The sequence below is a fragment of the Limulus polyphemus genome, unplaced genomic scaffold (genome assembly GCF_000517525.1).
Source record: "Limulus polyphemus unplaced genomic scaffold, Limulus_polyphemus-2.1.2 Scaffold526, whole genome shotgun sequence".
Taxonomy (NCBI): Eukaryota; Metazoa; Arthropoda; class Merostomata; order Xiphosura; family Limulidae; genus Limulus; species Limulus polyphemus.
Window position 1 is genome coordinate 462,185 of NW_013666136.1, and position 12,187 is coordinate 474,371.

Below are 12,187 nucleotides of genomic sequence, written 5' to 3' on the forward strand. Positions count from 1 at the left end.
AACATGCTTAACTGATTAGCAAAATTGACTGCTATAGTCACAATGCCTCAACTGATTAGCAATATTGACTGCTATAGTCACAATGCCTCAACTGAAAGTTCGGAAAGTATTCAGCAGCAAATCGTGTATCGAACCTTGGGCCTTCCGGTACATAGCCTTGTACATTAACAACTAGGCCACGTCTTCCGGCTCCAGCAAGAAGAGACTTTAGGCACAGTTAGAAATTCCCTTTTAATAAAGGTAGTTTCATGTTATTTTTCAAGAGTTTTGATGCATTTCGTTATTCAAGTTAAAAATCTTTCAAAAACAATGTTACACATTTTAACGTTCTCATCTTAACTATATATAAGGTTGATAAACTTTCACTCAAAATTTCCGAATACTTGTTTACAAGTAACATTTTGTAAGAATAGTGAGAAGCTGATTTCTAAATGCACAGCGCATCGTCTACAGATGATTAATATCAAACATTGGACTTTAGTGAAGTATCTTTCGAGCACCGAACAACATGTGTATTTAGCAAATATACGTAAATATTTCACAGAAGACGACAGGCGTTGAGTTGAGGAGAGAAAAACACCTTAACCTCGGGTTTATGAAAACCTCCCAGACTATAAATCGCGAAAATAATTACAGTTCTCATCACTGCAGATCGTGGTTTACTTCAACGATCAGAGCCTAAGGAGGGATAAGAAGACACCCTTTTGTTGTCACGACAACCTCAACGAACATGTTATGTTCTAAAGCAGAGAAGCTTCAGTGCTAAAGTTTGATTACATGTAGCATGCAATCATACCCAAACAAACGTATATCTACCGAATTAAAATGTTTGTGCATCTACCTATCAAAGAAGAGAATAAAGAACAAACACACTCATCTATCTATATAACAAATATAAAAAACAACGTAAAATTTGAGATAGAATCTGAAATTTTCATTGATATGTTGAAAAACTTCCCTTCCAGAAACTTGTGGAGAATTCGTCTATATTAGTGAAACTGTAGAAATTAAAACTGTCCTTCAAAGTCAGCATACTGTGTTTATGTTATTTTTTTCAGAACACATTTTAAGTTTTCAGTGGAAATAGATAATGATACTGTCTGCCTAGATTTATAGATAGTGATACTGTCTATCTAGATTTACAGATAGTGATATTGTCTGCCTAGATTTATATATATAGTGATACTGTCTGCCTAGATTTATATATATAGTGATACTGTCTGCCTAGATTTATAGATGATGATACTGTCTGCCTAGATATATAGATAGTGATACTGTCTGCCTAGATTTATTTACAGATAGTGAAACTGTCTGCCTAGATTTACAGATAGTGATACTGTCTGCCTAGATTTTTATTTATTCAATCATTTTTTGTTCTACAAATTTGAACTTTCCGGTTTGTTCAACAGCTTAATCAGTTAACTTGTACTGTAAAGTTAAGCATTTTATTACTTAGCTCTTCGCTTTTTTAAACATATCTCTAAAAACAATCAATCTACCTGCAATCGATATTTTGCGGGGGGGGAGGAGGACATACATTTTATTGTGTTAACAAATGTCTGTATATGATTGAGTATATTGTTTTATTTGTGATCTCGTCAACCCTAAAAAGGTACTTAAAACACCCTCGTTTGAGGCTTTACTAACCAGACATACAAACTCATTTTAGTCGTAACAAACTTCCTTTTCAGCGCGGAACTCCACAATTGCTGAGCGCGTGCCACTGTCCCTTCCACGAGCCCTGGAAAGTCGTTCGCAGGCCTATTATTGATTTTTCGCGCTTAGAAGCTCGAGCATTTCACTTTCTGCCTCCAGTATGGTCTAAGGATTACGACTGGTTCTCCAGCGAAGTCAGGCGATACTGGATATAGATAGCTTCCATCTTTAGCTCTTTGCAACAATCATGGGTTGATTGGCAGCGTGAGCAAGAGCGCATATGCCGTGTATATTTGTTGTATTACACTGTTCACCCAGAGCACAGTACAAATAGTAGCTGCCATCTGTTGGTTATTGGTACATCGTACGTTCAAAACTTTAAGGGAGCTGATTTAAAATTGACAGATTTACACGATCATTCTGCTAAAATCCCCCTAAAACGTATATTTTTAATATATATATTTAAAAAAGTCATCTATGTACAGTTTTATCATTTTAAAATGCTTAAATTAAGCACTGCTTTGGCAGGCAAATGCGAAAGAAAAGAAGAAGAAAAAAAAGAAAGTTAAATTAGGATTGGTTGGTCATGTGTTTAATGAAGAATAAAAATCAAACTTCATAAATCGCTGATTTCTATATGAAAATTTAATTTGTTATGACGCCATTTATGTTAGGTTTTGACATGAACTTATCAATCGTTTCAAAACAGACAATGAAACAGGGAATTAAATGGAAAAATAAAAGATTCTAAACAGATGCAATCCCATACCTGTTAAACTCGTTATTTGCCATCAGTAAGAAGCATAATTTTCAACCCACTCCCATTACCCACTGACATAAGTTTTTATAAAAGTCTAAACGAATAAAAATCATATAAGTGGTGCCATCTGTTGAGTATTTAAAAATATAAAACTTGTATTACTGTTAGAAAAAACAAATTGCTTTCAACACCCAGTCTGCGATTCGATGAGACCGAATTCAAGGAGTTGGGTGGGTTACAGAGGGGTAACATGATTTCCGGTATTCAAATATATTACAACAAAAAGTACTCTGATTTGTTAACCTAAAAAAAAAGCATTTTACTGACAAAAGAACTCATCATTCAATGGTATTCGGCCATGAAGATGTAAAGTTTAGAAGGTTGGCCGGAAAATGGTAGAAGTGTTTATACTGAGGCAGGTACCTCATTTGGCCATCTTACAGCGGCAAGTAAGTTTCATTGAGCCTTCCTCGGCCGTCTCTATCAACAAAACTTGGGAAAATCACAGAGAAAACGGTTTTATAAATAGAACTTAGAAATCAGATATTGTATTGCGTTACACGTACGGCCACTACCACGTTTTGTGCGAAATTTGGATGGGGGATATGGATTTTACTCCCTAATAGCCTGAAAACTGGTGCGAATTTGGCTACGCTGGTGGGTAATTCTGATTACAGATATCGGAAAAAGTTAAAATCGAAAAGCTTTGTTTTGGAATCAACCCATCAAAAATGTCACCCTGACTCGCAGATTGGGTGTTAAAGTGAATCTGATTTGAGTACGTGACCACAGATTGGGTGTTAAAGTGAATCTGATTTGAGTACGTGACCACAGATTGGGTGTTAAAGTGAATCTGATTTGAGTACGTGACCACTACAAAAAGCATTCAAAACTTAAGACAGGAAATATCTTCGAAATGCCCCCCAGTGGCACAACGCTAAAAACCGGGTTTCGATATTCGTGGTGGGCAGAGCACAAATAGCCCATTGTGTAGATTTGTGTTTAATTCCAAACAAACAAAAATTTTCGAAACAATTTTACTTCAGAAATACTGAAAATAATAGTCTTCTATTTGGGTTGAATTTCGCGCAAAGCTACACGAGGGCTATCTGCACTAGCCGTCTTTAATTTAGCAGTGAAATACTATAGAAAAGGCAGTTAGTCATCACCATCCACCGGCAACTCTTGGGCTACTATTTTACCAACGAATAATAGGATTGACCGTCACATTATAATGCCCCCACGGTTGAAAGGGCGAGCATGTTTGGTGTGATGGGGATTCGTAAAATATTTGTCAAGAAACTGTATCAAATGATATGGCATTTCCTTCCAGTATAGTAACCCGTCAGATTAACTATATTACTACAACCTTAACATGGCACATGCACCTGTTCGTGGGTTAACAAATCAGATTAAGTATATTACTACAACCTTAACATGGCACATGCACCTGTTCGTGGGTTAACAAATCAGATTAAGTATATTACTACAACCTTAACATGGCACATGCACCTGTCCCGGGGGTTAACACGTCAGATTAACTATATTACTACAACCTTAACATGGCACATGCACCTGTCCCGGGGGTTAACACGTCAGATTAACTATATTACTACAACGTTAACATGGCACATGCACCTGTTCGTGGGTTAACAAATCAGATTAAGTATATTACTACAACCTTAAGATGGCACGTGCACCTGTCCGTGGGTTAACAAATCAGATTAACTATATCACTACAACCTTAACATGGCACATGCACCTGTCCGTGGGTTAACAAATCAGATTAAGTATATTACTACAACCTTAACGTGGCACATGCCCCTGTCCGGGGGTTAACACGTCAGATTAACTATATTACTACAACCTTAAGATGGCACATGCACCTGTCCGGGAGTTATCATGTCAGATTAACTATATTACTACAACCTTAAGATGGCACATGCACCTGTCCGGGAGTTATCATGTCAGATTAACTATATTACTACAACCTTAAGATGGCACATGCACCTGTCCGGGGGTTAACAAATCAGATTAAGTATATTACTACAACGTTAACATGGCACATGCACCTGTCCGTGGGTTAACAAATCAGATTAACTATATTACTACAACCTTAAGATGGCACATGCACCTCACCTGTCCGGAGTTAACACGTCAGATTAGCTATATTACTACAACCTTAAGATGGCACATGCACCTGTCCGTGGGTTAACAAATCAGATTAAGCATATTACTACAACCTTAACATGGCACATGCACCTGTCCGGGGGTTAACACGTCAGATCAACTATATTACTACAACCTTAAGATGGCACATGCACATGTTCAAACCAAGCCTAGGCGTCTTGAAGGCTAGAGTCTTAGCGTTGATTCCCCAAACCAAAACATACCCACAGCAGCAGATCTTTTTTAAGCCATATAGCTAAAGGATCTCATTTTGTTCTTCAGGAACATAAGAATATACCCTGGATGTGGCGACGTAAATCAAACTCTCCCTTCCCCGCTACTACCCGTGTAATAAAAACATGGATCTAATCTGATTTAAAATACTTGTACATTCTCGAACCGTTTTCTGTTTAATCACAGACGGTTACTTCCCAAGTGATAAATACGTTTCATATTCACCATCTTTCATTGCAAAAAAATACTTTAAACTTTGTGCCATCCTCGGGCAAAAGCAACATAGATTATAAAATAGCAAAGTGAATTACGAAACAGCAATGTGAATTACAAAATAGCAACATAGATTATGAAATAGCAATGTGGAGGCCGAAAAGCAAGGCTCATGTTTTTTGAAAAAAAAAATTTAATCAACTTTTCCAAAGCGTCAAGATTTTTTATGGCTGCTGATACATAATTTTTATCTTTCAAAGTTTCGTAGTTTTCCTATGTTTCCTTCTTTTCACGAAAGACATGCCACGGATATTCTTAGTCAGAAGAAATTCAGCTCTGATTCAATTATAATTAAAGGGCATCAATGCATAATACATAAAACAACTCCAATGAAATACGTCTTTGTTCTACAATTACCAGATATGAAATTGGGATGAATATAAACTTTTTTATTTTTTTTAAATACGGGTATTCAACCCAACAGATTATCTCACGAGTGTGGAACACGTTAATTGTTTTCTACCAATAAAAAGGTTCATGTATTTAGGTACATCCCTAAAAAAAATTTCATCGATTTTAAATTCGTCAAGAATTACAGAAAATAGAGAATTCCAAATTTTATCCATCTACATTTTAATATAACAATACTATAAATAAAATATCCAAAGTAATTGAAAGTGCAAAAGTTAAATTCTTAAGCGGAGTTATCCAAGAAATATAAACTATTAGTTTCTTTGATGGAAAATTAGAACTTTATAAATTACACATAGAACCAATTTTGTGCTCACATTTGATAAGATGCCCCACAAGAAACTTGTTACAGAAATAAAATATGTGGGTGTGAGGGAAATGTTATTAAATTGGCTGGAGAGTAGAATGCAGAGAGTAGTAATAAATGGAGTTAGATCTGACTGGATCACAGTTACAAGCAGTGTGCCTCAAGGCTTTGTGCTGGGTTCTCTGCTGTTTGTGATTAATATTAATGATATTGACTTTGGAATGACTAACAAGATATTGAAGTTTGCAGATGACATTAAGATTTTTGGGTTGGCTAACTGTATCAAAGATGCTGCAGAATTACGGGGAGATTTAGATCATTTGATGCATTGGGCCAATACATGGCAGATGATGTTTAATTATCCAAAATGTAAGGTGATGCATGTAGGTTTTCACAATTCAAATTACTGTTACAATTTAAATGGGAATACATTAAATATCATGGTTGTAGAAAAAGATCTTGGTGTTGTAATTGAAAAATCACTTAAGTTCATCTAAGCAGTGTATTGTAGCTAGCAATAGGGCTAATAGGATTTTGGGTAGTATCTATAGAAATATTGAATACAAAACAAGGGATATTATTGTTTCACTGTATAGATCACTAGTAAGGCCTCATTTAGAGTACTTTTCACAGTTTAAGGCTCCCTTTCCTCAAGAAAGACATTGAATTGTTTGAGAAGGTTCATAGAAAAGCCACTAGGATGACACCTGGGGTCGTGGGATTGTCCTATGAGGATAAACTAAAATCTCTAAACTGGTTTTCTCTGTAGAGGAGAAGGGTAAGAGTGATTTGATTGAGGTGTTTAAGATTATTAATGGTATTGATAATATAGACCCATCAAACTTTTTGTGTTTAGCAGTGAAAACAACAGGACAAGTGGGGCATAAGTTCAAATTTTGGTTGCGTAAGAGTCGTCTGCAATTTAGATAGTATTACTTTTCAAAGAGGGTGGTTGACTTTTGAAATGAGCTGTCTTCAAGAGTGGGGGAGCCAGAAAATTCAACTGAGCTTAAGAAAATATTTGATGAATACACGAGTAGTAAGGGGTGGTTACAGTTGGGAGCTGGAAGAGACATCCTTGATGGGCTAATAAGCTCCTTTTTTTTCTTTAAAATTTTATGAATTTGTGAACTTGTAAATCTAAATCCTATTAGATAAACGTTGTTAGTTGAAAAAAAAAAGCTGGTCAGCTATATACAGAAAAAAATGTGCATCTCTAACCAAGAAAAAAAAAAGGATTTGTGTGACCCAATGTTTATTCCTTATGTTTTACCTAATCCTGTTAAAAATATACCAAGACACCATTTATCACAAACCCAACTACATGTATTAAGTATGGGTTTTAATTTTGCTGTTTCTCTGAACCAAGTGAACTCTGACGAAATTGTTTGAGAAATAGAAGCAGGCATTCGTAAGTTAGATGGCATTACTCATTATAGTGTTGGATGAGGAGCATATAATAAATTGAAAAAGAGTTGTACAGCAGAAAAAAATAATTTCAAAACTGAATATGATGATCAGAAATCTATACTAGAAAATGAAGATCTTGTCGTAACAAAAGCAGACAAAGATAGTAAATTTGTTATTCTCGAAACAAAATATATATATAAGGAAGAAGCACATATGTTACTGTCTGATGGTACATACACAAAGTTAAAAAGTGACCCTACAACAAAAATCACACACAAAATAAAAGCTGAAATAAAGAAAATTAAATGTTTGTCTGTAGAAAATAAACAAAAGATCCTGCTTACCAATATTATTTTCTCAAGCTTTTATTGTGTAACCAAATTGCATAAGAAAGGGACACCGTCTGGACCTATCGTTGCAGCAATAACGGTCCAACTTACTTTTTAGCCCAATACTTAACCAGAAGACTGTCATTTCTGTAAGACTCAAGTACACTAAGAACTCCAAGGATTTTGTTTCAAAGATGAAAAATAAACCTCAACGGCAATGACAAATACATGGTATCATTTGATATAAAAAGTTTGTTCACGAAAGTTCCAATAATGGGGGCTCTAGATGTTCTGTTATGAAAAGTTTGTTCACGAAAGTTCCAATAATGGAGGCTCTAGATGTTCTGTTATGAAAAGTTTGTTCACGAAAGTTCCAATAATGGGGGCTCTAGATGTTCTGTTATGAAAAGTTTGTTCACGAAAGTTCCAATAATGGGGGCTCTAGATGTTCTGTTATGAAAAGTTTGTTCACGAAAGTTCCAATAATGGGGCTCTAGATGTTCTATCACAACAACTTGACCAGACATTTACATCAAGCTGAAAAAGAAGAAATCGTTACCTTGCTAAAATTATGTCTCAGCTCCTACTTACAGAATCAAGAACTCAGCATGAGAAATCCTTTATCGCTTCTTCTCTGCGACATGGATGACTTCGAAAACAAACTGATCAAAACTGATCAAAAAATAAAACTCAAATATATTTTTCGAAAGAAACAAAGTAAATGCGGAAATGAAATCAGAATCTTTCTATCGAACCTCGGATTTTAGCGTTATAAATTATAAACTTACCGCTGAAACACTGGGATTCGATAGATTACTGTAACGTTTTTTATGGGTTTTCACAGTTTTTATATTAAAATTAAATGGTTATTATGAGTAATAATAACAATAAATAATTTTAACATATGTGACTCACTAACAAATTTAGCGATGACATACCAAAGAGGAGTTGTAAGTCAAATATTATTATTGTATTAGTAGCTCACAATTTAATTAATTAGTTTTGTTTGTTCAGTTGTAATTATTACCTCAACGTTATAAACTGATAAAGTGAACAATCTTAAAAAAACAAAATTAAAAGAAAAAAGGATTTACCACAGCAAACTTTGCATTAACCGTAAAAAATAAAACTCAAATATATTTTTCGAAAGAAACAAAGTAAATGCGGAAATGAAATCAGAATCTTTCTATATGAATGACAAATGTAAATGTATGTTTGGTAAACTTCATAACATATACACAATTTCACTTTGTGGTTTTTGGTATTTTCAACCTGAACACAGGTCTTTATACGGTCATAAGCTAAACAGTCAGTCAAATATCTCAAGGTTTAGGCATACAACTATTTCTCATGTTGAACTGCTGATCAAAGGGGAGAAAACCAGTTAACAACACCCACCGCCTAAATCTACTAACCTTAGCCTAATAGCGGGGTCGACTGTTACTGTTTTAATGATCCAAAGCTGAAAGTGGCGTTTTCAGCGTTGGTCGAACCATCAATCTTCTGATCTCTCAGCTAGGCATGCTAACCATTAGGCCACACCCGGTCCACTTCACTCTCGTTGGAATTGAAATACTTACACTCTGTGCTTATTGTTTCAGAATTTTGCGCCAAACTACACAAGACCTATTTGCTAATAGCTGCCCTTATTTTGAACCGATAGGCTAGTAGGAAGATAACTGGTCAACAGCAAACTCCGACAACTATTCAGCTACTCTCGTCTGACTGAATAGTGGGATTCAAATGCCACTTTTATAGCGTATGTAAGCTAATATGAAGATAACTGGTCAACAGCAAACTCCGACAACTATTCAGCTACTCTCGTCTGACTGAATAGTGGGATTCAAATGTCACTTTTATAGCGTATATAGGCTAGTATGAAGATAGCTAGTCAACAGCAAACTCCGACAACTATTCAGCTACTCTCGTCTGACTGAATAGTGGGATTCAAATGTCACTTTTATAGCGTATATAGGCTAGTATGAAGATTTGTTTGTTTTTGAATTTCGCGCAAAGCTACATGAGGGCTAACTGCGCTATCCGTCCCTAATTGAGTAGTGTAAGACTAGAGGGAAGGCAGCTAGTCATCACCACCCACCGCCAACTTTTGGGCTACTCTTTTACCAACGAATAGTTAGATTGACCGTCACATTATAACGCCCCCACGCCTGAAAGGTGTTTGGTGTGATGGGGATTCGAACCCGCGACCCTCAGATTACGAGTCGAGCGCCCTAACCACCTGGCCATGCCGGGCCTAGTATGAAGATAGCTAGTCAACAGCAAACTCCGACAGCTCTTAAGCTACTCTTGCCTGATTCAATAGTGGGATTCAAATGTCCCTTTTATAGCGTATCAAATATTTTTCGGTATCGTTTCGCGAACCATAAAACTTTGGATTAACGGTTTGGACATCTTGTCACTAGGCCACGCCCGGCCTACTCTTTGAGCGTGCAAATGAGATTACCATTGATTCTATTATCAAATTATTGAACTTACATGCTGATTTAGAGGAAAACTTGTCTCGTTGTGCAGCACAGACAGCTAATAATCGGTACCCCAGATCAAGATCGAACCCCTGCTGGGCAGCTACCCTGTTGACTACCTGAAAAAAAAAAAACTATTGAAATTCAAAAATCATTTCCCGTTTATATTTTTCATATAAAATATACTACAAAAAGTGCCATTATAACACATAAAATATACTACAAAAAGTGCCATTATAACACATAAAATATATTACTAAAGTGCCATTATAACACAAGATATTTCTAAATACAATATCCTAAAAAAAAAAAATGTTTGTTTTAACGCAATGCCACATTGGACTATCTGCAGGGTTTACACCACGGGGAACCGAACCTTGGATTGTAGCGTTGTAAGTCTGTAAACTTACTGCTGTCCCACCGGAGGACCGTAAAAAAAAATAACATTCTTTTCGGGGCAAATCAACTTAGAAAACAATATCAAAGATAAATATTAAACTACGAGAAAACGATTTTTTGACTATCAAGATTTGAAATCCAATTCCAATAGTTTTTAAAATGAAGTTAATTAAACGTTCTAAAATTACTCTGAACGTTTTAACACGGTTGCTGACAAGTCAAGTATTTTATTGAAAGTGTCTTTAAAAAATAAGTTGAAGCCTTCAGAAAGTATTAATATTAATTAATTAAGTATTGATTAACAGAAATATGATGATACAAGGAATACAGATTCGTTAAAAGCTAAGAACAACGTGTTCTAAGTATCTTAAGAACTTAATGCCATATACAGTACGGATTCATTACTTGATGACGTGTTATTTGTTGACACTTTGATTATGGGGAATAATGTTGACTTATAGTCACTTTGAGCGTGGGAAAACATCCTTATTTTGACTATGCATTAGTTTGTTGTTTAGGACTTTTCGCGCAAATCTACATAAAAAAAGCTATCTACGAATAGTCGTCCATAATTTGGAACTTATAAACTCAAGAGAGAGACGGAAGACACGTAAACAACAGAACCCGCCGCTAACTCTTGGACTACTTTTGTCTGACAGATTGGTGGGATTTGACCGTCACTCTTATAATTCTCTCACAGCCACAAAGTGCGGAGCGCAATTTTGAGGCAGCGGGCCATGAATCAGGAACTTTCGGATGAACAATTCAAGCACGCTAACAGCCAGGTCACACCCAGCCCTCGACCATGTTATTGACATCGAATTAGCAACCAAATAATGAATGTCTTTTAACGTATTTATTTCATATCCTTCTTGAAGTTGGATTCCAAATAAATCACATTTGTTTTACGCTACCACAAATAAACAGCATAAACAGCAAATGAATGTGAACAGTATTTAATTTTGTTGTTGTTTTTTCTTTCTTGGGAAGGGTGGGGGTGATTTTGGTTTTTTATTAGTTTTAAAACAAAGCCACATTGGACTATCAGCTGTGTACATCACGGGGAATCAAAACCCGGATTTCAGCATTGTAAATCCGTAAGCTTACCGCTGTAGGATGGATTTTGGAGGGGAGCGAGCCCGTTATTAAAAATTCTGCAGTTAACTTATCGTCGCAGTTCTTTTCTAGCTGAATCTTTCCATAGTACAGGACTTACCAATAATAAATGTCCGGAATGGCCAGGTGGTTAGGGCGTTATAATGTGACGGTTAATCGCACTATTCGTTGGTAAAAGAGTAGTTCAAGAATTGGTGGTGGATGGTGATGACTAGCTGCCTTCCCTCTAGTCTTTCACTGTTAAATTAAGGACGACTAGCGCAGATAGCCCTCATGTAGCTTTGCGTGAAATTCAAACTAATAATACCACTTTCATAGTACATGACTTACTAATAATAACACTTACATAGTACACGACTTACTAATAATACCACTTACATAGTACACGACTTACTAATAATACCACTTACATAGTACACGACTTACTAATAATAACACTTACATCTGACTCTGCTCTTAATCAGAAGTTATTTAAAATGGAAGAGAAAACGTTATAACCGCCCTACAACAGAATAACTTTGAACAACAGAATTTCATTACCTCTACTGGAGTCGGCCTATACTTACTAACGACTATTTCAAGACTGACACAAAACTAACAAAGGTTGAATTACGCGCAAAGCCACACAAGGGCTATCTGT

General features: G+C 35.9%; 1 protein-coding gene across 1 annotated transcript in view; it reads right to left on the reverse strand.

The window, feature by feature from the left end:
* The window catches only part of LOC106458875 (zinc finger MIZ domain-containing protein 1-like), a 136,505-nt gene that overhangs the window by 65,497 nt on the left and 58,821 nt on the right, over positions 1-12,187 (reverse strand). Inside the window, exon 4 of the mRNA XM_022385236.1 lies at positions 10,046-10,151. Within this exon, the coding sequence (XP_022240944.1) occupies positions 10,046-10,151 (106 nt within the window). The remainder of the gene's footprint in view (positions 1-10,045; positions 10,152-12,187) is intronic.